Genomic DNA, 27,979 nt, shown 5'->3' with positions numbered 1-27,979 from the left:
TTTGTTTGTTTTCGTCATCAAAAATCGCGTCCACACACACAAACTAAACTGTCACTTTGTAGCTGGCTTGATTTTGATGGTTCGAAGTTTGACTCTTATCTAAACGTCAAAATGTCCCATCAAGATACGAGGCCGGTAGTCAAATACCTTTTATTTGTTTTTAACTTCTTATTTTGGGTAAGTAAATAGTGTTTCCGATTTTATCACTACTGTTCTGTATCGGATGTTAATATTACTTTCGAGTTTCACAATGAGTCATCGATCTGGCTGGCTAGGCCTAGTTCCTACAGCCACTACAGCCTGGCTATCAAAAGACTTTTTTTTAGGTACATTTGTCTTGGCCGACACTGGTCGAATCGACCTAGGCCTAGGCCTAGACTATTAAAGGGGGCGGATAATATTGGAATTATAGTTATATAATAGGCCTAGTACTGTAATCTAATCTGGATCTCCCCTAATCTTATTAGTAAGTCGAATTATATAGGCCTACTGTATAAAATTAAAAACTATAAATAAAAAAAATAAAAATTAAAGACACCTTTTGTAAAAATAATACATATTACTTTAAAAACATTAAACCAGGTCATTCCACATCTTAAATGTACGTTTTATGTTAAATTATGATAAAAAAATTGAGAAACAATGCACTACTGTACCTAAGTATCTCGTGGCGAATGACCTCTCGTTGACGGTCTTTAGGCCTAGCCTAGCTAGGCTTAGTTTTGTAGGCGTGGCTGGTAAACATCGGTAACGTATGAACATCGGGCGCTAATGCAGTTTCGTACCCACCCCTTAAAATTACTCAAAATGATTTCAATACTTCATCTAGCCTACTCACGAGTTGTCTACAGCATTCAGCAAGCATAAAATGGTAAAATATCGATAATTTCTTATTTATAACTATTTTTAATCAATTAATAATTGAGCACCCTTCAGAAATCCATCGCCAGCTTAGCTTCGCGAAAATCATCGCTAGGCCTGCCGATGAAAGTACGGAGGCCTCATAGGGCATCGATCTAAAGTCTAAAGAGGACGCTGTTATTATGATCATATTATGGCGATAATAAAATATTTTTTACATGTTCCTCGTGAAACAGATTTTAAGTTTTTTTCATAAAGAAATATTTTGTGTTTAATTATGTTGAATTCTATTTATTTTGAATGTTGTGTGTTATTGTCTTGTCAAATTATATTTTTTGTAAGGGTCTCTAATGATCAGCTTCGGCTGGATGGACCACCCTCATAAAATATTGTTGAAATAAATTAATGAATAGACATGAAATGATGTATTCAGTGTCAGCAGAAGTAAAATAAATTCTAGTAATTGATGGAAAACATTTTTATTATAATTATTATTGTATTATTGTACATTACATTTCAATAAATTATATCTTTCTGTTTTTGTTGCATTTCCTATTTCCATGTATTTGAAGAGGTCTTTCATAGGTGAATAAAAAATGTTAATTAATAATAATATACTTCTATAAAATCTTAAAACATGGAAACCATTAGCGTTTCTAGTATAGCTAGTGATAACAAATACTAAAACAATTAATTTGTCATAGCTTGATTATTGTGTTATAACATTAACAATGTAACTCAGGAATGAAGTACTGTAATTCTTTTTATTCATTTCATTTATTTATTTGACCTACAAACCATAATGTAAAATAAACTAAAACAGAGGAAAATTGGTCAGTACTTTATCTTCAAGAGTCAGCAGTTCCATATTTATCTTCTTTTCTGTGTGAAATTCTACTAGTAAAATGAAAGAACAAATTAAAAACATAAGATAATTATGATGATACCCACAATGATGAATACAGCAATTGTATAGTATTTCTTTTCTTTATTAAAAATACGAAACGCATGTCGGAAATAATGAAAATTATAATTATTTGGTGCGTGCTTTAAACGTTAGTAACTACGCCCTCTATAGAACGTAACTGTTTACTCTATAGAGTTAATGTCCTGTGAGGCCTCCGTACTTTTATCGGCAGGCCTAGCGATGATTTTCGCGAAGCTAAGCTGGCGATGTATTTCCGAAGGGTGCTCAGTATTAATTGATTAAAAATAGTTTTAAATAAAAAATTATCGATTTTTTACAATTTTATGATTGCAGAATGTTGTAGACAACTCGTGAGTAGGTTGGATGAAGATTTTGAGTAATTTTAAGGGGTGGGTACGAAACTGCATTAGCGCCTGAACATCGTACGCTAGCTATATACCTAGCCTGACGTTGTATTATATAGTTGCTGCATTAAGTGTCTTTCTATTTTTGCCAGACTCCGTTGGTACAAATTGGGGAAAACCCGGTATTTTCGCTGAAAAGTTAGGAGTCTTCCATTTGTTTTGGCCTAACGATCGATCGAAAAGTGGGTGAATTACAGAAGAAAAACAAAAATATCAATCCGCGCGCAATGCATTTTGGGATTTATAGCGGGCCACTATAATTATTAGAATCGACTTATTTTTTACATTTTTAACCATTTAGAGACGAAAAAACTTATCGCAATAGGATATACGGTAGTATTAATTTTACATTAAATATAGTTTGTGAGCTTAAATTAGATAAAACAAGGCCAACAGCCATTAAGTCGCGTGCTACAATGCATAGTGATACCGACAGACCGACCGACATAGTGAACTACTGTATACTGACCGAAATTACTAAACATGTTTAAAAATGTTGAAATGTTTAAAAACATTTATATTATTTTAATTTACACGTGCGTAGCCTGTCACTTTTGACGTGCTCGTATAACGTAATTTCGAGTTGAAAAGTAAGTCAAGAAAACAGAAATCGGGCAAAAAGAGTGTGCAATAACATTTAACGCGTAGTGCGCGCGCAAAAATATGCGCACTCATGGCAATTTTGTAAACGCTTAAAATTGCCTGAAACGTACTCTTATTTCATCGAAAATAAATTTTAAGCGCGCGTACGCATGCGTTACACGCGCTACGCACGTAATTGTATTGCCATATGATGATTTATGCCCTGAAATTTATGAGTATCAAATTTTATTTAATTGTGATTCATGGTTGTGAAGATATGATTACAAACGTGATTTCGTTAAATCGTGCGTAGACCGCGTAATTTTTTATTGCGCACCGTGAAAACATAACCACATCGATTCCTGGCCATAAGGAATATACTGTGAAAAATTGACCTAGCTAGATTAAACTGATATCAAGATAAGGTCAGAAAGCGATAAAACGCATAGTGATACCGGACCGACAGACAGACAGACCAACCGACCGACATAGTGAACTATAGAGTCGCGTCCACGCGACTAAAAATGCAGGGAAGGTGTCTTTAAATAAAAAAATATATATATATTTTAATCAAGTTGGGCCTGGCATTTGCTAAGACCAGGGTGTTGTAATGAACTTATTAATGAATGATACCACAATGCATTGTGATCTTCACTATGAAATATTATACAGATATTGACTGCTTAGAGGTTAAATATAAGATTTGACATCCCCGAGGGAATGATATTAAGTTCGAGGGAATATATATTTCCCGAGAACTTAATATCATTCCCGAGGGGATGTCAAATCTTATATTTAACCGATATAAAAGGCAATATCTGTTATATTATATAGCCAAGAACAAGTCTGCTGGGTTGGGTGAAGCTAGGCTAGGCCTCCTACCTATATTTGTATTGTATTTAAACAAGCCTGCCTAGACACCTTACCTTGCGAAGAATAATATACAGATAATTACTAATTAATGATTCCTTGGCAATAAAATATTCACTTAGGCCTACTGTAGGTCGTTTAAATTAACAGAAGAATTTCCATCAATAAGCCTATTAATAATAATATTATAATCAGGTAGGCCGAATAAAAATTCGTCTTCTTAACTTCTCTTCGAGGAGCCGAATCACCGGATGTTCAGCGCGTACTAGTTACTAGGTTACTACACCGTGAGTATTGACCAATCACAAACGGTGTTTCATCACATTTAGGGTGGACTAATAACAAATGAGGGCGCTATGTATGCATAGCTTAAATAGTTTAGAAGATTAATTTCTTCAAGCAAGTTCAGTGGCGCAGCGGTTGAAGCGTTGTCTTGCGATGGAGTGACAATTCCACCCGAGTTCAAGATCGAGTTGATGACTTTTGTTTATTTATCGGCAACGCGAGTGTTGGTACACGAAAATTACACAGTCAATATCATCGAACTCGAGAATCTATATGTTTAATGACAGGGGACACGATAATTACGCGAAAATTACACAGTCAATATCATCGTTCTCGAGGATATATACGATTTACGATCCTCGCAGCGGTAGTCATGTGATGCAGTTTCAACCAATCACGTTCGCGTATTTACATAGGCTATGTAATATAATTGCTTATACAATAGACTACTCTATATGTTTTAAATTGTTTTTATTTTATAGTTATTTGGCATCGTGTTGATGGGAATTGGCATATGGGCACTCGTAGAGCGAGAGAGTGAGACAAGCATCAACTCTTACGTGGACTTCTTCACGGACCCTTCAATTGTTCTTATTGTTGTTGGTGCTTTGGCTTTTATTCTCGGTTTCTCGGGATGTGTTGGTGCACTCCGTGAAAATTGTGTGCTCCTGACGATTGTAAGTATTAGATCTAAAATATGACCAACTGACATTTACAAATACGATTATATACAGTATTCCAATATGTGATTATGCGAATATTGTATCAGCAAAACATAACGTAAATATGCAGATTGAATGCCTTTTTAGCCAAATATCACAATTTAAATTGTCATTTCTTCACCAATCTGAGTACATCTGTAATATTTTTTTTTGATTTGTACGACGAAATCGCTACTGTGTATCATAAACAAAACGTCTGAAATTTAATTAAAATTGTTCTGTGAATGAAGTGTATTATTAACCAATATTTTTATTTGTGCGTAGTTCTACGTATCCATAGCAATCCTTTTCTTAATAGAAGTGATTTGTGGGATAATGGCCTTTGCCCTTAAAGGGAAGGTAGGACTTGCTAGTTTGCATAAAATGCATTTGACCTTTGACATGACATGGATTTGACATTACAAATGAAGCTTGTTGGCATACAGTACGCATTTGCTCCATTAAAGGTACATTGGCATGAAGAAATATTAACAAAATATCTCTCAGTTAATTAACATGCATGCATACCCTTTTTCCTAAAAAGTTTGTCTGTGACATTCAGAGTGATCCACTTTAAAGTGACATTATATATTTTTTATACAATGAATAGTAAAGTGAATGTAAAAGCATGCGACATATATTTTATACATTTATTTTTATACTAAATAAACTATAAAAATTAGAAATCATTCTGGATAGACTTAAAGAGGGCATTTAGCCAAAAACTTTAAATACATTAATCTTTTTATTTCTTTGTTCGTCATGTGATGTCTTCAGGAAGTATCCAATTAGTAGAAAATGTTGTTACATCATCATAATTAAAGTTAGCGAGTCACCCGTCAGTGGGAAGTACTGTATGTAACTAAAATGAAATTTCACTTTTAGTTGACAAAGTTTCAAGTGAACAGAAATCAAAAATTTGGATAATATTAAAAAATTAACATACAGTATTTCCAAACATTTAGTTAATTGATAAATACATTTAATGACCGACGACGATATTATAAAAAAAACACATTTATAGTATTCTGTATATTAGTATTAATAATATATTTGAAAATTATTCAAATTTATAAATAATCAATATAATGTACAGTATCATCCATTATACAGTATTTTGCTTTGTTTTTTGGTTGAGTCTCATATTATTAGATATTTTTGCTCTTCGTAGCACAGAACTTGTTGAAATATAAAACCAAATTGAATTGAAATACTCCCATTAAAGATATATTGTCCCCTTGAAAAATATTTTATTATATAATTTGTTTTTTGTTGACTATGCCATTTTAATTTCACATAATAGTTATCTCCTTTGACCAAAAAGTGGATCTGAACAACATTTATTTACCCCAAAAAATGTAATTTAAAGCAAAAAATGGTCAAATTGGCTGCCAGCCAATGGATTTTTGGTTGAATTTAACCATTTATGTTATTTCATAAGTGAAAACATAATTTGTTTTTCGGTTTTTCTACGCACTTTTTTCTATGGAAGTGATTAACTTGATTAAAACTACAAAATAACCTATTCAAAGTCTTATTTAATTAATCTTCGGGGGATAATACATCTTTAAACAAATCTAAAACAAAAGTTAATGAATATTTGTTTGTATACTTTTTTATTGTCTACTATTTAACTAACAGCATGTGTTTTTAACCTGCATTTTTCCCGCTGATCTTGATTTCAGTTTTACTTGCTTTTGCTCCTAATTTTTGTCTTGGAAGTTATGGCAGGTGTTCTAGTGTTTATATATTCAGATGAGGTAAGATGATTTACTAACCACCTGTAAATAGCATAATGGGGTCAATATATTATAGGGATGCAAGACAAAGAGATTAAACAATATCTTGTCAATATTACAATCTTTTCATGTGCGACAACATATGATTTGATTTATTTCGATACCATACTGTACAAGAACAAAAACAGATAAAAACGAACAAAAAACGCAATCATTTTTTTATGGGGTTCATAGTGATCATAGTGGCCAAATCTAGCGTAATTATTCAATGTAGCATAATGTTGACCCATCTAGAATTTATGCTAGGTATAATTTTAGAAAATCTACTGTAGCATAATTTGACATTATGGAAAACCAATTTTGAAGCATATTTTCTATGATCTAGCAATTTTTCTAGAATTTTTTCGAAAAAATCTAGTATAATTGTAACCAAATCTAGCATAATTTGGCTTTTGTAGTACGGTACATATACAGTACTCATATACCGCGCTCTGATACAATGTTTGGTGACATTTGGCCATAATTGTGCCTAGCATGACCTGGCATAATTTTGTGCTGCCACCTGGCATGATTTTGTTTTCAACATTGGCTACTCTACTGGGGATGACTATGACTTATGTTTATTGTGTTCATGTTCACCTCCAATGGAAAAACAATCAATAAACAATAAAAGAAAATAACTAAGTTTTGTGAGAGATAACATATTTTGTTTTGTTTGATAGTTTGAACAGGAAGCGAATGATATAGTTGAAACATCAATAATGAGATACAGACAACCTGGCTATGAGGATCTCACAAACTTCATTGACTTTTCACAAAGAACGGTAAGTAACATTTACCCCTTTCACACCGAACCTCCGCAGTGGTCTCCAGAGACACCTCAGGGTTTTGACCATTCAAAACATCAAGAAACTCCGGAGATACCCCATTCACACCAACCTAGCAACACCAGGTTTTTTAAAATATAATCATAAATACCGCCCTCTATTTTGTTTGTTTACATAGCGACGATCATCATAATCATTTCAATTTATAATATTTTTAATTTAATCTCAGAAGTCATAATGTTTTATTTATACTAATTATATTTTATTTTTCAATCCGCTATATATTTTGTAGAAATATGATTGATCGGGTGAGGATGACCGTTTGACCTAAAAACTCCGGAGTTTGATGTTTGTACCTTTCACGCCAAAACACTAGTGTTTCCCCGCGGTGTGCCCTCCGGAGAATTGTTTGGGTTTACCTTTCACACCAAAACACCGGGGCGTCAACTCTGGAGTTCAATTTCAAATGTGCCCTTTTTTGTGATTCAAGTTAATAATTACACTGTTCACAGCAGATGAATTATGGCAAAGACATCTGTAAACACAAGGTTATTCTTTCAACAGTTTGAATGTTGTGGAGCTGCTTCATCATATGAAGACTGGACCAAAAACAAGTACTTTAATTGTACACCAAGCAATCCAAGTCTTGAGAAATGTGGCGTGCCATACTCATGTTGTCTCAATAGTAATACTGAACAAGAAATTATCAATACACAGTGTGGTTACAACACACAGCGATTATCAGTGAGTGATCGTTTAGTAATGTTAGACTCAGCTTCAAGTTTGCATTTCACTAAATATTTTTTTATTTTATTTCATACGCATCCAACAGCGAGTGACTCGCCAATAACAGGATGGATAAACCATGGAGGTATAAAAATGATTACCTCCATGGATAAACTATTTATTATTTTATTGTGCTTATAAACTAAGTCTCATTTGAGGTTTAGAGAGTGGATTTGAAATGGTCGTGATTTACAACCCTGGCACTAGGTCAGGATTGAACCCCGGACCTTTAGATTGGAAGACAAGCATGTTAAACACTAAGCTACAGCTCCACTACTAAATAGCCAATGTTATGACAGATGTGGCGTGTCATACAAGTCATGAAGTACTGTACAAGACAGAAGACATCAAAATAAAATTTCACGCCTTAAAAAAATTTATTTAAAAAAATTAGTAGATAAGCAGCTGCTTATGATAATGTTTTTTTTAAATTTTTCTAGGTTGTGGAAGCAAACGATAAAATCTATACAGTGGGTTGCGTTGAAGCTCTCTTAGATGAAATTAAGACAAAGAGTTACATTGTGGGAGTTACTGTTATAATGGTTGCAGCCTTTCAGGTTTGTTATTCTTTGTTACATTACAAAGCATACCCCCCCCCCACTTTTTTTAAAATCCTAAATAGTATTGACTGTGCTTTTCTTGGGACAAATTCAAGCTTAATAAGAAATTCTAACCCAAGGTGTTGAGGTTATATGATCAGCTAATTTTCTATTTTTGTATGTTCTAGAACATTCTATGTGTGGTTACAAGGTAACAGGTCAAAAAATATTATTGCTGGCAGCGACCAATCTGTATTGATCTTCAAATATATTTTTATCTGTTTACTTTCTTTTATTAATGGCCTTTTTTAAGGCGTTAGCGTAATGATAAAGTTTAATTGAGCGTGTTAAACAAATTTGTAGTTTGTGTTTATTCTACATTCTGATATTGTGCTTTTTACCGCTCAACAAACACATTCACTGATAACTGATTGGGAAATCCCAGACTTCACAAAGGTTAGAGATATGCAAAGATTTGGATGTTAAATAGTATGTTAGTATAGTAACAACAAAACAAACAGTAATACAATATATCCAAACCTCAATACAGATGTAAATGTATTTTATTAATAGGATTAAATGCTAAAAAATTACAACATATTTGTATAATTATAATAACAAATATAATAATGCAATAATAATTTTCTTTTTAAACAGATCACTGGAATCGTTTTAGCATATGTTCTTTGCCGAGAGATTGAAAATGAGAAAGAACGTTATGAACACTCATCCCGAGCACGTCTCAACTAATGCCATCGTTTTTATTAGACAAAGTTGCATGCTTCGAAATACTATGCAAGAAATTATTAGCAGGGGATAGGGGTTTAGGCGTCAAGTATTGGCCAATATATTATATTACTGTAAAACTGATAATTATGGCATTGGCTGTTTGTAGTAGCTATTAGTCATATACCACTTCTACATTGTCTATCAAAATTCTGTAGTTTACACACACTGGGGTGTTAACCCATGATGTCGGACCAGGTGCGTATAAAATCTAGAGTCTTGCTAGGCGATGTAAAAAGGGTAAATTATCAGTCGGGTACTGGTACATATTTTTAGAAACAATCACTGTAAAGAGATTCATCACAAAAATAATGGTTATTGTTGTCAATAAATTGTCAACAATCACAAATTGTTTTAAATAACACACAAAGTATGTATGCTAATTGAAAAAGAATTAACAGATTATATTTTGGGCTATTATTACTTAAAATTATAATAATGTATATTATGTATCACCAAGAGTCTTATTCTGATGGTTCAACATTTATTTTAATATTTGTCATTAATTGGAGACATTTTTCTTTGGACATTTCTAGGATAAATGTTTCTATTTTGAATGTAACTAAAAGTTAAAAGTAAACAAATATTTTTATTTTTTATTATTTATATATGTGGTGGTGTGTTCATGAACCTATTTATAGGTATGTGTGATGTGTCTATACTTTTAATGTTATAATTTAACTGCACAATTTTATTATGCTTTTTATTTATACAAGAATTCATTCTTAGCCTTTATAGTTCAAACACTTACTTTAATAATTGTGATTGAACCAAAGACGTTTTGAGCCAACGTGTGCACTTATCCAATTAAACCTTGATTATTACAGTATTCAATGTAATCAATTGTTTAGGTAAAATTTCACATAGTGTCTATATTTATATAAATATCAGTCAGGGTAACTATTTTCTACTTTGGTGTGTGTGATCCTTCTAGAGAACTAGTCAGTTTGGGGTTTTATAACTAGTCAGGTTTTGGGTAACCCATTTAATGTTTTTTTTTCTTGATATATAAATAAATTAAATGGAATTTAGTGAATATCTATTCTAATCAAGTTTTACTTTTTTTGTCTTTCAAGGTTGTTTATGGCTATTATGATATCTTTGTATACATTATAAAATACAAAATGTATTAATAAAGATACCGTACAGAGAATGATCGCTAAATAGATACTATTATTTTAAAACGGAATATATTAAAAGCGCCCCCTGGTTTGTTTCATTCGCGAGAACCCTACACAAAAATTTAATTACGGTAATATGTGAAATAAATTTCGATAAATGTTTAAAGATGTATTGTCTCCCAAAAACATGAAAAATAAAGATTAATTAAATCAGACTTTGAATAAGTTATTTTGTAGCTTTAATAAAGTGAATCACTTCCGTAAAAAAAAGACGGAAAAAAATAATGTTTTCACTTATAAAATAACATGATAAATGGTTAAATTCAACCAAAAATCCATTGGCTGGCAGCCAATTTGACCATTTTTGCTTTAAATTCCAGTTTCTTCATGTAAATACATTTTTTTCGGATCCAATTCTTGGTCGAAGTCAATAACTATTATATAACATTAAAATGGCATATTCAACAACAAAAATTAAAAAAAAAATATTTTCAGGGGGACAATACATCTTTAAAAGACGAGGAAAACTAAAAACACACAATTCGTGAGACGTACCAAAAATATTAATTAAGAATACAGTAGGCCTATAGACAATTGTATATTTATCTATCTCGCTATATACTAGGTTCTTGGTTGGTTTAGAGAGATTGTTTCTTTCAATTTGAACAGAAAATATACAGTTAAACATAAAAAATAGTTCCAAAGGGCGCGAATAGTTCAAAAGGGAAGACGCAGGTTTGGGCAATTGCGCATTTTGGGCGGCAGGCCTATCGGTACACAGGAACTAAAGTGACCATCAAGCATAATTGTTTAACTGGACGACACAATGTAAAGGAGCAGAAGTGCGCACCATACGCTTCAACGGAATCAACGAATCATCCACAATAAAGTTTGAGCATGAAGGATTAAAAGTAATAACTTACCTTTCATTCTTGTCCACACTAATGTTTTTCCCATTTGTTAAATCATACATTCTTTGGATGCTGTTTAGCGTTTACAATTTAATACTTTGCGTATCATGCAACTATCAGCTCTTGATGTCATAGTATCCTTATTTTGTACACAAATTAATTACTCCTTTAGATTTTCAACTACACGCGTGTTTATTTTCTGCTCGTAAAATACATTACAATTTTCATGTAGGCCTAAGTGTTATGCGCGATTTGAACGATTTGCGCAATTTCCAATATCAAATTGCGCAAGAAAATCCTTGCGCAATTTCAAATTGCGCTGCACAATTTGTAAAATTGTCAAATTGCGCAGCAGAATTCTACCAGAATGCGTGCTAACGTCGACGATCGGTTAACAATAATAATAATTTATTCGAAACTAATAACTCAAAATGAAACATAATAAATGCGAAGATAACATGTGTATAATACACAACATAAATGGCATACACAATTGAATAATATTATCACTCATTGTAACTTAAAATAAATCAAAATAAATGTAAAAATAAAAAAAATTAATGTAGTAATACACAACGTTTAGACTTGCTATCAAAACATAGCCAGTAGTAGGCTAGAGTAGTATTAGCCGCCCGCCGTGCACCTGCCCGCCGGGAACACCACCTTTGTGGTCCTTTGTCGGGTCTTCGACGATATGCTATTCAATAACAATATTTTCACTACTACAAAAAATAAGGAAATGCGATATTATCTTTAATTTTGAATCATTCTTAGAAATTACTATAAAAATATGGGTGTGCATGATTTCACAATCTGTCGAAAAAAACCTTGCGCAATTTGCAGATTACTTGCGCAATTTAATACGTTGCTTGCGCAATTTGAAACAGATGTTTCAATTCAAATTGCGCAAGGAATTCTTTGCGCAATTTTAAATTGCGCAAATCGTTCAAATCGCGCATAACATCAGCATTCCAAACACGGCCAGACAAATCCTCAAACTTCGTTTTGTCCTCTTACTTTCGCCCCTGTACAAGTTTCCGATGCAATAATACGGTAAGCCTACCGGTAGGCATATTGCTTTGAAGAACATTATTTTTAGGTTTTGACTATTTGACTCTCCATCCTTCCAACAATCAAATGCATTCCTATAAAGTAGGCCTACCACTTGCTAATTGTGGCGGGATATTCAATTATGTTAGTAGCCACGAGGCATGCAGCTCTTGGCGGATGGATTAAATTGCAGTAATTTTATTGTTTAGACATATCAATGTCTACAAAATATGACCTAATTTCGACCTAATTCGCTCCTGTATATTACCGGTATAATACCGGTTCTTGACAACCGGCACTGAGTTGACTATTTCACTTCCTTCGAATATGCATTTCTAAACTTGACTTTCTTAGATTGTGGCGGGAAGCCGGATATTCATTTGTGTTAGTAGCTACAGCAGGCTAACTATCTGATTGGTATGAAATGAAGCTATCACTAAATGCAGTAACATTTCTTCTTAAATTCTCCAAAGTTTATGATAGGGCTTAGCTTGAATTTATAGACTATAGTGACCACAGTTTGCAGATATACATCGATGAGATTAAGTACATTGTTCTGGGCCGTCATTAACATGTTCTCACCTGGTGCACAATAAATTCGTTTGCTTGTTCGAATGACAAGTTTTTGCTTAGATGGTGCACGTTATTGCAACAGAGAATTTCCTTTGTTCTTTTTTTGCGTAGACCCTTCTAAGGAAGGATATGATAATTTATCATCTGTGTTGTTGTTTAGCATCAATAAAACGAATTTTAATTTGTATTTTAAAACTGATAAAAAAAATTATATTTTGTATCTTGTAAGTTTACCAATTATTAATAAATGCGCGATCATTTCTTATTCAGTTGAGCGTTACTGAGTACAAATAACACAAAAGCTCTATTCATAATAAACATGTTATAATATGCGCCGTCACTACACTCGGACACAGATGACTTGAATATTAATATTAGCACGGTAATGAATATAATAATATTATTATAATAAAGACAATGTATATATCAACATCTGAAGGCATTGAAAATTCTACGTTTTCGATTTAGTTCACCCTCTGTTATTTAAAATTATTTAGTGGTTCCGGTGGAGGTATTATGAGTGTGGTAATTGTTCCGATGGGGTAGTTTTTCAGAAAGCCTACATCCATTTTTAATAATAGGCCTACTATACTATATCCCCCCAACAGCAAATCATGAGAATAATAGCTGCTGTTTTGAGTAACAGTTGGATGTAGATTGAGATACAAAATAAACACTACATCGATATACGTGTCATTAAAAATAGAGAAACGTGGAAGCTATAATACTTTTCATCTCATAGTTCTGCATATCTACCGCGTCGTGATTGGTCAAATTACTTGCATATTAAACATGATAAATAATACTTTACGTACGAAATGTTCGCGGTATTTTTTTTGCCAGATCTTTACCAAAATATTGAAAAGTCAAGAACCATTCCATTAAATTTCGGAGGCAATCTGGACCATCATCCTAATTCTGGACCACTTTTTACAATTATTTTCAGACCTGTTAATGTTAAAAGATAGACTAGCCCAAAGATAGTGTAGTAGCCTAATTAAACTTAGCATAAAAGACACAAAATGTCGGGGAAATGTAGGGATATTATACTTTACTTTAGTTTGTATTTTCTCTTTACAAGCCAATTTGTTCAATCAGTATTATATTTGACTTGTTGAATAATTAATACTGTTTGCTTGGTTTTGTAGATAAACAAATATGATGCGTCATTTCACTTATGTTCAGAGCGATTATTGTATCGATTTAAATTGATATTTTTTCAAAGCATACCATAATATTTAATTAGTGCTCTCGTTGTTGTTTGTATATTTTGTGTGTTAACATCTATGATTCTAAAAATATTATGACATGTTTATTTACCGTTTCTGTTACCGTAATTTACCGTAGTAAATTTACGCATATTCTTGGTATATATTCCCTCATCATACATATTATCGTAGACCCATTCTTTACGAGATATTGCCTGCTTTTGAAGATCAGCTCCGAGATTGTTCGTAACCTACTTGGTTCCCACTAGAACGTAACGCAAGGACGTAAACGCAACGCAAGCGTTTTAACCAATGACAAGCGAAGTTATAGACAGTTAGCCATCGCTTGTGATTGGTCAATTCACTTGCGTTGCGTTACGTCCTTGTGTTGCGTTACGTCCTTGTGTTGCGTCGCTAGTGGGAACCACGCTTAAGGCATAGTTCATAACAAACAGTTCACACACGTTATTTATTTAAAAATATGTACATACAGTAATTAAAGTTTGATTACCACTTGGACGCAACGAAGAACGAAAGCAATTTTTTTATATCACGACGCGTGCGATGGACCATCCGAACGCTTGCCATTGGTCAACTCGCTTGCGTTGCGTCTACGTTCTTACGTTGCAATACACTCTTGTATTTATCGAGGACGTGGGTTTGAATCAATAATCAAGCATATATTTTTATTGTTCTATCTATATACAGTATATAGAATGAAGAAATATATTTAAAAAAATACAAACATGAAGTGAATGGAGAATCATTGTGTTGTATCAAAAGATTAAAAATGTATTAATACAGTATCATCCAGGCGTTTACATACAACAAACAAGCAATTTACCTATCAATTTGATAATGAAACACTTTCTTGCTTTCGAAACAAAACTACAAGTAACAGCATAACTTCAACTTAGAACTCAACTTACTATAAAATAATTAAATTAACATTAATCAGATTTTAAAGTAATTTAAGGATACATACTGAACACTCAACTTGTGTCCGTACTGTATTAAAAATAAAAACGCTTTCACACAGGTACCACAATGGTACTATATTATAAAATATATAAATAAAAAGTAGCATAAATCAATAGTATATCAATAAAAATCGTTCCAATTTAAATATAAAAGTATAAAATAACTGACCAATAAGAGCACAGTAGTAGTTGTTGTAGCAGAAATAACGTCTAAATTATACACTCAATTACAAAAATTAATGTTCTATTTTAACAAACGTTCGGACAGATGTACACAATGTGACTTTATTGCATATATGAATTAAAACTGTACATACCTGTACCATTAATGTGGTTGTAAAAACAAGATAATTTGTTCAACATTGACAATATGCCTTAAAACTAATAATTAATCTGTGTGAACACACCTTTAACAAGCTTATATACTACAGTATATTCTACACTACAATCTAAATGCAACTTTCACAGTATCGAATGTGCACTCACTATGTGCGTTTCAATATACTGACTAGAGCTACGTACAGTACTAATATTTTCTTTATTAAAACCTATTTTATATAATATAAAAAATTATATATTGAAGTATAATTATTATTATATAATATAATAACATTCCTGACAAGCAAAATGCAACAGTGTAGAATATGCACTCACTTTCTGTCTAAAAAAATGTATACAAACTTTAATACGTAAACAAAAATGAATTTGTTAAAAATAATTTTTGGTCATACACACTACAAAATGGTCAAGGCAGAAACAGATAACATCATCAACATAGAGATTAGAAAAAAAACAATTTTGGAAATATTTGGTGGGCCAACCCTAGTTGTGTACACTATATCAACAAATTCTTGCTATATCTATTTAAACTAAACAATTGTTTAAAGCAGGTCAGTATATGATTTAAAGTAGAACGTGGACAGTATGGTTTCTAAAATAAACCAAAAAATATTTGGTTTTATGAATCTAACGATATTTCTCTTGGCTCTACATTGTTTTCTACTGATGTGTGTCCAAAAGATAAAATGCTGATTATAATAATAACTTTTTTATGTACATTTAATTTATAGAAAGACATTTTAGGTATTCTTCCATTATGAAATCTATTAGTTTTCACAAGATGTATATATGATGTATATTACTCACTTGTATGAAAACTTATTACCTGGATACTGACGACATCTACAATACTGTACTTCTTCTAAGTACAGTTCACCACAAACTTCAACCTCAGTCATCAACATCAAAAGTAGACCCAGGGAAGGCATTCCATGGTAGACCACACTCCCATGGTAGACGAGCACTCATAACCCTTTTTTCAAAATAGACCTCTTTCATCAATTTTTGTCAAAGTAGATCTCTCTTTCTTCAAAATATACTGCTCTCATCAACTATTTTTGGGGTCAAAGTAGACCTCTTTCATCAACCTTTTTTATCAAAGTAGACCTCTCTCATTAACCTTTTTACAAAGTAGACCTCAATCATCACTTCTTTTTCTAGTAGACCTCAATCATCACTTCTTTTTCTAGTAGGCCTCAATCATCAAATTTTTTACCTAGACATTGGCTACTTGACTAATCAAATATCCACAAGATCTTGCAGAGATTCTATATAACTGAGGTAGGCAAGCGTCTTAGTGGTGAGTTCCCCATATGAACTGAGATGATTACGTAGCTTGGTCACAACATCTCCCATTGTTAGAAACAATGTTGATTCTTCTCTTGATAACTTTAAACCACAATAACAAGATGCATTGTCTGTTGCATTTGGATGGATTTTCTCTGTAATAAATTCCAAAAAGTATTATATATGTTGTTTCTATAGAAAGATGTTACACCAACTGTGTGCAATACCAGAAGAAAATTACAGTAATATTCTGTACCTAGCTAAAATCTGGACATTATGGGCAGGCGCCTAAAACGTTTTTTTTTTTAAATAAATAAAATGAACTTGAAATATAAATTTTGGATTATTGAAATCTTTATTTTTGTAATAATACACTCTACACACATATTATTGTTTTGATACTATTTTGAAATTTACAGTAGATAGATTATGTTGGATTTAAATTTTTTTTTAAGTACCGTACTGTATAAAGCAACTAACCTGCATTGTATGCAAGGTATGACTTGAGGAGCAAATACAGCATCATAGCTAACTCTTCACAGGCAACGCTAGCATCTTCAACAGTCGATGAGGGCGTACACCTGAAATGGCGATTCAGGATCTTATTGATGGATATTGGGTCACCAGATGTAGGTATACAGACGTCTCTAACCACACAGCAGTTTTCTAGCCATAACTCTATTAGTTTTATTCTTAGAAGATTACTCTGCATTGTCTGAAAGGTATAAATAATTTGTTGTATTAACTAACAATAACACAAATAAATAAAACATTACAGTATTACATAGTTTCTATGTTGTGTAACATGGTGAGACTAATTCTTAACAGGTGATTCTCCTCAATGTCTACTTAACTAGGTTCATATTCCTGAGGTTGGTCTTCCATGGAATGTCACTAATCAGGATGTGGTACAGTACCATTTTAATCAGAACACTTTTACATTGTTTAAATCATATTCCTTTTGCTACAATAATATAAAAAAAAAAAAAAAAAAATAATAATTATGTGCACTAAGCACCAAAGTTGGTGACAGGACATAATTATTATTGTTTTGTATTCACTTGATCTTGAAAATGGTTCTACTGTATGATGGTACCGAAACGTCGATCTCTCTAATTAACTAACAATAGCTTTAGCCGACTAACAATAGAACAGAAATTTGAAAATCAAACGAGTGAATTTGAAAAGAAATATGGTTTTTAAACTACTCGTATAAAAAAACTTGTACATTAAATCTAATATACCTCCGCCAAATAGTTTTTTTAAACTACTCGCATAAAAAAACGTGCACATTAAATCAAATTATGTTTTAAAATTACAAATCACAAATTATAACTCTTGCCTCTTGTTAAAAAATGAAGTTTTTTGGACAAGTAGTTCTCGAGAAAATGCAATTTCAGTTTACTTGTTACTTTAAGACTGCTCGGTGGCTTTTGAAAAATTCTGTCCTATCTTTTAACACTAGCAGGTCTAAAAAAGTATACTAAAAAGTGGTCCAGAATTGCGACTGTGGTCCCAAATGGTCCCAAAATTTAATGGAATGGTCCTTGACCACATATCTATCTGTCTATTCATTTTGGTAAAGATCTTGTAATTACTTTTTGAGTAATCCTGCTAACAAACAAACAAACAAACAAACAAACACACGCTACCGATTACATATACTCCTTGGCGGAGGTAAATTATGTGCACTAGGCAACAAAGTTGGTGACAGGACATAATTATTATTTTTTTGTATTCAGTTGATCTTGAAAATGGTTCTACTGTATGATGATACCGAAACGTCGATCTCTCTTTTTGTCATTAAATTTTATATTGAAATATAGTAAACGTCTTTTAATTCGAAATTTAAAAAAAAAGTTAATAAAAGCGTACCTCAAGTAGTTGACTCCTATGTTCCACTTTTGATAGATTACGAAATGGATAGAGCAAGTGTTCAGCTATTTTCATGGCACCCTCAGGACGTGATTTGGAGACCTCTACACTAAGTGTTAGTATCTTCTGTAGCAACAACAAAGAACGTTGAATACCTTCTTCCAAAAACATATCTGAAGAATTATCAAACGTTCTTTGCAAAACACTGAGTAAACACAGACTTAAACTGGCTAGATTTGCCATTTCATGGTCTGGGCTTAACATTTTACATAAAAACGATTGTGCCGTTGTATTCCTAAGTTTATGTTTGTTAAGATCTTCTTCTAGGACAGATGTTAATAAATCTAAGTAAAGAAGTCTGTTCCTATAGAATAAAATATTACATTCAGTTTCTAGAGGTTTTAAAATGTCCATAATTTGGTTCCAATCTTCTGAAAAGTCTTTCCTAGTTAGCTTATGGTGGTTCTGGATATGTTTCAGAGTTTTATAGGTCTGACAAGTAAGATCTCTACTTCCAACCGCAACAAGGGTGTCTAATAAATATTTTAAACACTGTTTTTCAGGATAGATATCAGTTGTTGTAAAATCGTGAATATATGTGATTGCTTCAGAATGTACCTCTTCCTCTTGGTGACCCTCAATTATATTGTTGTGAATGTTACTCATTTCTACAGTCTGGTTTTGAACATCATTCATATGTGGTCGTTGGACATCTCGATAGAAATCGTTATTCAGATGAGTTGGCAAAGCTGAAGACAATAGCTGGCTATGTTGATTATGACTTAATACTATCACCTCATTTGAGATCTTTGACAATTGATCTTTTGTTTTTTTGCTTAAGTGATGCCAAACTTGTTTTATATTTAAGTTCCGAAATGGTTTAATGCACTTGATTGTCCTAGAGTTATTGTTTATTGAACCTTTTAATGTTTCTGATCTTTTTATAGGACTAAATTTATTGTTTGTTTTAAGGAAGTTTTGTGGCGACAGGGTGTGCCTTTCCATGAAGGGTGTGATAGGCGATGTTTCCATATTTTGAGGTTTTGTTTCATCATTTATATCATCAAATGTTATATCAAGTAGGTCATCAACAAATTGGTTTTCCTGCAATACAAGAAAAAAAAAGCTTTAAAAGACTATATTAGACTATATAGAAATATATGTACTGCAAATTAAATTATCCTGAAAACAAAAATATACTGTAAATAAAAACAAAAAAATTAAATACTGTGTTTACTTTGATGAAAATGAATATTTAACTACAGGTACAGTAGTAGGGCTGTTAACCCAACATAGCGATAAATGACGAGCAGAAGTGAACCTAAACACTGGAGTGGTGGAACACTGGTACAGTAACCCCCTACTCTTTAACTGTGTTATTTAAAAGCACACCCCGGAGGGTGGGGTGACGGTGGTCACTTGTATATACAAACCAAACAGGGAGGTGCAGCAGCCACTTCAAGACATGAGGGTGCTACCTGTTTTACTGAAAAATACTATGGACTTGAACTACCAAGACGACAGGAAAAGGGCGACCGTTCATTACAGGGTTTGTGATAACATAGGCGGCTAGTATTCATTGATTCAAAGGTAGGATCAATTTAGCGATGGGCTTAGCATCCAGTATAGTTAAAATCCCTGCTAAAATTGTGCGATAAATTGTGACATTTTGACATGAAAATATTTAAGAGTGACCCCGGGAAGCACACTAGCTAGATGTGTAAACTGGACCGTCAGTATTACATAATTAAGTCTGACTTGTTCTCTACCACTCATTAATTTTTGAGTTCCTTAAATCTGTGTCAATATTGTGGCTGCGGTGCGCAGTGTCCTCATCTTGAAGAATTAAACAAAATTAAATACAGTATAATAAAAATGAAATAATGAAGAAATAGAGATACTGTACTGTACCTAATAAATAGCATAAAAGTACAATGAATTGATTTTAACATATTTTAAATTGCTTTCACTAACTGTGCTTTAGAAAAAAATCACACAAGATACAGTAGTATCAAAATACTTGGTTAATGATGCAAGAAAGGTTATTTTTACCGCTGTGGGTCACCACACCATAACAATTCTCTCAATTTTCTTTACAAAATATTATCAAAGGATGAAAAATGGTGTGTTATCAAATCGTACGAAGCTTTATCATAGTAGGATTATAAAATTAGAATAATTGCTATTTATTTAAAATATTATCAAAGAATGAAATCAACCTAACGCTTTTGCTTAACTATACTACACTTTGTAGTCATGTCTCTGGAAAACGATGTTTTATCAAATCATATGTATGAAGATTTATCATACCAGACTATACTGTACTTCAAGAATACAGTACAGTACTATTCCTCAACTGTATACTGTAGAATGACTAATTTATCTACAATCCTTAAATATATGTACAGTTAACCTGATAATACCAAACTATCTACTGTACACTATTCAACCTCACAATTGCATTCCATCTACAGTACTAGCATACCAGAGTAATAAGTAATGTAAGTAATCTCCCATCCCAATGGACAGATTAGATGACTTTTACACCTTGAACAACAGTGTGCTCAAGTGAATCGAATTGTTAATGTTAAAATAAAAAGAGAATATTTTGATTTGTAAATACTGTAGTAGGTCAATGAACTACTGTACTATAAACCTGAACCACATCTACATTTTAAAGTAATCATGACGTCATTTGATTGGACGTATGGAAATATAATTTTCATCAAAGGAAGCATAGATGGTTATTCTATAGTTCTAGAATGAAAAGGTTTTATATTTCTTTTATTTTATGTATGAAAAATGTAAATTATTGTCTATTATCGTCGATTGTTATCGTCCTAGTGTGAATGGGCCTTAAAGCTTAAATCTAAATTTAGAACATGCACAGCATTCATAATCTCAAAACTATTAATAATAATAATTATCATCTATGCCTGCTGGTACCAAATATTCATGACGTTTTTAATTTTATTTATAATATAATTTACATAATACATAACAATAACATAATATAATACATAAATAAAATGCTGAGAGAAAAACAATATTATTGCCTTTGTACAGTATGAGAGTTTTAATTTTAAAACAAAACAAAAATTTATTTTACATTATGTGTACAGTCCCATTAGAGAATGTGTTCATTTTTACCCGAAATAGGCAGGTCGTTAAACCTTTTAATCATTGCTGACTTCTGCTAGTTTTTGCCTGACCATTGACCTTGCATACTGAAGAATGTACCTTGTCCTAATCAATCAATTACAAGAGAGCTAATAATATCACAGGGGTATAATAAGATCCAGGTCATTAATCACCTGCTTAAGTTGATATATCTGATAAGGATTTTGACCATAAAGTTCTAATGGGGATGTACACCTAATGTATCACATTCAAGCTCCAGATTAAAATTTAATATAAGGAAACAAGGAATTAGTTGCATAAACAAAGGCAATAAAAACAATACACCTACGCTATTATTACAGTAGGTACTCATAAGGAAAAACATTTTTTTTTATTTATTCGAAAAAAATTTTATATTTTAAGATATTTATTTGAGTTTGTTCCACAGTTTAGCCACCGGAAAAAGTAATAAAACATTCATAATATTACTTTAGCTTGAAAGAAGTAATAAAACATTAATATTACATCAGCTTGAAAGCGTGTAGAATGCTAATTTGTAATTAAATATTAAATTCTGAAAATATACATGAACTAAAGAATAGACAAGGAAGTAAGATGGTAAAATTATAATAAAGATCAGATAGTTTCAATTTAAATAGAAACAGGAATGATATATTTGGACCATGGACCTAAATAGCTCTGTGTTTACACTATGTAGTATTTAAGTAGCAAATGCTTTCATAAAAATTCAAGTTTATTTATGTGAGAACAATTGCATCTAGTTTATAAATCTGTAATTTTTTATGGAAGTACTCCTCACTATATCTCTCTGTGTTAATTAAAGCATCTACTAATAATAATAGACAGATTCAATGAGATGGGGAGAGGTGAAGAAGCGCACAACACCCCTATCCAGTTTTCTGTATTTTAATTTATTACAAAAATACATTTAGATATGTTTATATGTTGTCCCAATTATCCAAAATCATTTATTACTGTGTATGATAACATTAACAATAATTGTCAGGGAACATTTTCGCCAGTGTAGCATAGCAAAAAGCTATACAAAACAACCTTATTGCTACACATTTTGAAAATTGTGTAGCAAAAAATACTATACAAAACTATGTTTCTCGACTTAAAAATCAGTTTGATTAGCAATATTGCTAAACAAAATTTTTAAATGAAAATTTTCCCCGATTGTTCAATATTAGTATGAATGCTTATTATATATGTTGATTTTTTATTCTGCTGGTAGTAGAGAAAGAAACAATTTTTTTGCTATAGACCTAACTAGAACAAGCTTAACAATACCACCACAACTAAGCAGCTTAAATGAACAAATGCCTAACTTACCACTAAGTACCTGGACTATTGACCAACTGAACAACACGCTTTGCCTTCTACCTGGTGACCATTTGAACAGTTTAAAAAAGATAACACAGAGTGATGCATGGGAAGCAATCTATTGGAGCTACAGTACAGTATTATTGTTCTTTTAAAGCCACGTAACCTTGTTGTACCAACCAATACAATCATTGGTGAATCTATTGTTACTCTCAACCAATGAGAACGTTTATAGAAAGGCTCTGGATGATTGCATCATGACAGTGCAAATAATAGGCGTTGTGAATTTCCAATGGACTTAAAAATAAAGGCATTATTTGTTTATTTTAAGCTGGGTAATAGTACAGTAGGTCATGAGAATTAATTCTGAATTACTGTACAAGTGTGGCAGCAGAGTGATATTCAAATACAGTAATAAACATTTGAATAATAAATAGGTGCATTGTAATTTTGTACTGAGAGTAAATACAGATTTTGTGTCGTACTGTGTAACTATTTTACCCATATCAATCATATGTTAAACTATATGTTATATAAAAGTGACAAGAAAGAAAATTTTTGAGCCAGAGTGCTTGACGAAATAAAACAATTTAATTGGTACAGTATTGGATAATCCATGTCCCCAGCCTGGAATGAGAACACTTTGAGAATAGGTATCCTCTTTCATTTTAAAAGTTAACAGAACATTGATCAGAAGGTTTAAACTACAGAAGTTGATACAGAAAATACATTTAAAGTTAGTAGGATGTAATCACTGTCCATGTGTGAGCATAGTAACTGGAGGTTGTTTGTCTACCAGGAGCATTGGCAGCGTTGCCAGCGATAAAATTTAAATTATGCCGTATCCTGTCTCAAATAATGCCAGATTGGGAAAAATAATGCCAGATCCCCAAAATGTGGTCCTAAACAGCGCCACCAACGGTTGTATGTCTAATAAACGTTTGTAAAACCCCAACTGACACAAAATAGGGCCTAAATTGTATCCCTATGTCGTTCAAAAATTGTATTTTTAGTTTTGTGAGTAATAACTAATAATTCTAAAAATATCTGGGGTGCGAAAATGGTAATTTGCAAATGACACAAACACCAACCCACGAACCCTTCTCCCCCCACCCCCCCCACCCAAAAAAAAAAAACCTGTTACAACCATGGAAATTTAGAATTTTTGAGCTGAATATGAGAGCTGCTCGATATTTGCACTTAATTTCAAATATGAAAGGATCTTAGCCCACGTCACCATAATTAGAAAATGGCAATTATAATTTAAAATAGGAAATTAAAATATATATTAAGTGTCTCCAGGACCTTAGCTCCACCATGGCTGGTGCTGAGGTAAGAAAATTTGGAAAAATAGAGCTGCTCAATGGGCGGAAATGGCACTTAATTTCAAATATGAAATAAAAATATATTTATTAGTACCTCCAGGATCTTAGCCCATCATAGTTTTGAAAATGGCAATTATAATTTAAAATAGAAAATAAAAATATATATTAAGTGTCTCCATGACCTCAGCCCCACAATGGTTGGGGCTGAGGTAAAAAAAAATGGAAAAATAGAGCTGCTCGATGGGCGGAGATGGCACTTAATTTTAAATAAAAATTACCTCGCCCACATGGTCACTACTGGGGCTGAGAGGTGAAGAACATTTGGAAAAATAGGGTTGCTACGACGATGCAAATGGAACATAATTTGAAATATGGAAAACAAATTCTCCTAGAAGAAATTCTTTTTAAAATTAGAGCTTCTAATTAGTTACTGGAAATTGCCATTTCAAGGGTTGGGGTAGGGGTGCGGCCACTTATAATTATGAACTGAAACAACAAAACCCCTTTCATAATGTTTTCGTTCAATTGTCTCTATATTCTGGGGATCCAATAACCTGCATGGTCTCTGAAATAGAGCAACATAATTGGCCAATAGCTAGCCTCTTCGGATTTGCTGTGCTGCCTATATCGCACACACGGTAGTTTTCGAGCAGCCTTCCTATCCGAAGAGTCTATTTAAGTCCGAAACAAAAGGATGGAAGAACTATTGTACCGAAAACCCGAACAGATCTGTTTTGTACGATATGATATTGTGTAAGGTGATGATATGTATTAAATTGCAAGATTAACAAAATATTTTATTTTTGTTCTGTGGTATATTATTTTTTTGGTTGTTCAAAAAACACAAAATTATGCCAGATTATGCTAAAAACGGCTAAATAATGCCGCGGCATTATGCCAGATGCCGTGGGCCTCTAAATAATGCCAAAAAGCATAATAATGCCAGAAATGGCAACTATGAGCATTGGAGCGTAGCGAAGTCAACTTTTATAACCTTTTGACCTCATATGCAATCCCCCTATAAGTCGCTTTATTATTCTGCTGGTAGTAGATCTGCTGGTAGTAGACAAAGAAACAACGCACACTTGTCTGAAAAGATTGTGTGAAAGGGAAAAAGGATGGTTTAATGAAACATAAAACATCACCCTGGTTGACTTGACCTACAAATACTGTAGTGAACTTCATATATGGCTGGGCCTACTACTATATAAAGAACTATAAGTATAAAAGTGTTTCTACATAGAGTTGTAATAAACAGATTTTAGATTTAATCATTTTGATAAGCAGTTGTTGAACACTGACCTCACCCCCTCCGTAATTTTTTAGGGAAAAAAACAAACAATTTAAACACATCGTCCCCTTCACAACAAATCGTCAAATCGCAATTTTATCAACTTGTTTTCAACAAAATTGAAACAAACGACGTGGGAACAGCCGACGCAGCAGTGCTGCAAACATCGCTACAGGCAGTTTGATATCACACAACAATGCAAGAACTGAGGAAAACATACTGTAGTATGCGGGGTGAACCTGGTCAAAGTCTACGGCAACTAACGTTCTCGAGCAAACCTTTTGTTGAAGTGTATAATTAGTGTTACCAATAACATTGTCATATTTGTGCGCACGTACAGTAAACTGATTAAAATGATCTAGGTTGCCCTGAAACGCCAAAGCTTCCACAGGGCACCCCGGCCGGGGGTCGTAGGCGGTCCCCTGGCCCCCATCCCATTGTTGCTCGCAAAATACTGAATTATCGGTTGTCCCTCCCTTGATTTCATCGCTGGCTGTAAGTGTATTACACAAACATTTTTGAAAATCATTTCTTGTACATTGATTGGTACTGGTACACCCTGTTCAGCATGTACCAATACTGTAGGTTGGCTTACAATCCTACCATATACAGTATGGTTATAAAGCTGGTAATGAATGCTATTTAATACATAATAATGACGCATCTCTCCCGGGGATCGTATAGTGGGTCATACAATTGACAAGTGCATTAGGCCTCGCCTAGGCCTAACAATAATGTAATATAATAATATAATGTGTGGAGGTTTTACTGTAAAGACTCTACTCGCTTGGTTGATTGAATATTACAGTTGTTTATTCAATAATTCGTTATAATATTCAATACGATACAAATATAAAGAAACAGGAACAAAGTATAAGATTGATGCTGTAAGTGAGATGTGGCTGTAGATGTGCTTCTGAGGAAGTGTCGGTAAGATGTGTGCTCCGAAGAAGTGTCTGTGAGGTGTGTTCTCCGAGAAGTGTCTGTAAGGTGTGCGCTCCGAGAAGTGTCTGCGAGGTGTGTCTTCGAAGAAGTGTCTGTAAGGTGTGCCTTTGCTATTCTCACACTTGGGAATATATCGGCTTCAGTTCATTAGCATTGTCATTACATTATCTGTGAGTTTAATGATTGGTCCTAATTCTGTCCAGGTACAGTAGTTTGGATGGGAGTGATTGATCTTATCTGGGGGGTTACAATGATGAATTGGCCCTGTCGAATCTCTGCTTAAAACTGTCAATATCTAATAGTTTTATGTGAATGGTTAGAGGTCAAATCAACTGTTTTCTTTTGGAGTTTAATTATGGACCAATGGCATAAAAACATCTGGAAAATCTCTTCAATTGACCTTTCTGGGGAAAATTCGTAAACACAATTGAATTGTGATACTAATAAGGTTGATTAATTTTCAATTATAAATCTATATCATTACTTTACAATAAACTTCTGGCTTGTCGAATAGAGTGTCATCAATACAAAATATAAATAAAATACAGTACAAAACTAATTTCTTGCAATTCTGTAAAAATTATTATAATAAAATAGGCCTAGGCTAGGCGCCTAGCCTATACTGCTAGGGCCAGGCCTATAGAGTTATAATTTATTATTACAGTATTAACTACGGCCTAGGCCTAGCTAGCTAGCTACTACTAGGCTGGCCCTAGCCTAGTAGTAGCCTAGTAGTATTAATTTATATTAATTATTATATTATTTGCTTACTTTTGTCGACTCTGAGTCGGAGGATACAACACACTCATCTCCAGTTGTCCTGTCACTGTCGTCGTCACTTATGACAATTATAGGTCCTAAGATAGCTGTAGGCCTAGGCCTATTTTTAAACAACTTTGGACATAGCCTAGGCCTAGGTGTAGCCTTATGCCTGTCTGGTAATCCTAGGCCTAGGCCTATATCACAAGACTCCTTCCTGGCTTTGGTAGGCGATGTCCAAGAGTTAATGACCACCAAGTCCAGATCATCATCATCATCTTCAGAATCATCAGAATCTGAACTAATTAAAATGGGCCCGTTATTCATCCTTCTTAAGGTATCGAGGATCATAAATGATTGGCATTTGGAAAGAAATGAATTGTTTTTTTTAAGAACATTTTTTCCCTCGCTATTTTTTCACGACATTGTTGGTGCCACTGTTCTAAGAAATCCAACCTCCCCATAATTCTCAACCCCCCTTGTGTCAATCAAATGACGTCATCGGTTATTTATTAACATAAATCCGCCCATAATTTTCAA

At 33.0% G+C, this 27,979-nt stretch overlaps 2 protein-coding genes across 4 annotated transcripts; one reads left to right on the top strand and one right to left on the bottom strand.

Moving 5' to 3' along the window:
- Window positions 1-24: 24 nt before the first annotated feature.
- LOC140046890 (tetraspanin-33-like) lies at window positions 25-10,344 on the top strand. 2 transcript variants are annotated; one of them, XM_072091633.1, is made up of 7 exons: window positions 25-177; window positions 4,413-4,607; window positions 6,317-6,391; window positions 7,093-7,194; window positions 7,762-7,941; window positions 8,424-8,540; window positions 9,180-10,344. In XM_072091633.1, the coding sequence occupies exons 1-7, from the start codon at window positions 112-114 to the stop codon at window positions 9,270-9,272; spliced, it is 828 nt and encodes a 275-aa protein (XP_071947734.1). In that variant the 5' UTR covers window positions 25-111; the 3' UTR covers window positions 9,273-10,344. The 2 variants fall into 2 exon arrangements, with proteins under 2 accessions (XP_071947734.1, XP_071947735.1); XM_072091634.1 differs by lacking the exon at window positions 6,317-6,391 and adding an exon at window positions 4,917-4,991.
- A 4,492-nt stretch (window positions 10,345-14,836) lies between these two features.
- Window positions 14,837-27,864, bottom strand: LOC140046879 (SUMO-interacting motif-containing protein 1-like). 2 transcript variants are annotated; one of them, XM_072091621.1, is made up of 4 exons: window positions 27,452-27,864; window positions 18,653-19,756; window positions 17,258-17,492; window positions 14,837-16,932 (listed from the first exon to the last, which is right to left on the bottom strand). In XM_072091621.1, exons 1-4 carry the CDS (start codon window positions 27,788-27,790, stop codon window positions 16,730-16,732), a joined length of 1,881 nt encoding a protein of 626 aa, XP_071947722.1. In that variant the 5' UTR covers window positions 27,791-27,864; the 3' UTR covers window positions 14,837-16,729. The 2 variants fall into 2 exon arrangements, with proteins under 2 accessions (XP_071947722.1, XP_071947723.1); XM_072091622.1 differs by lacking the exon at window positions 27,452-27,864 and adding an exon at window positions 23,129-23,925.
- Window positions 27,865-27,979: the final 115 nt, after the last annotated feature.

The sequence above is a fragment of the Antedon mediterranea genome, chromosome 4 (genome assembly GCF_964355755.1).
Source record: "Antedon mediterranea chromosome 4, ecAntMedi1.1, whole genome shotgun sequence".
Classification (NCBI taxonomy): domain Eukaryota; kingdom Metazoa; phylum Echinodermata; class Crinoidea; order Comatulida; family Antedonidae; genus Antedon; species Antedon mediterranea.
The sequence above is the reverse complement of the archived record's forward strand: the minus strand, read 5'-3'. Positions and strand labels throughout refer to the sequence as shown.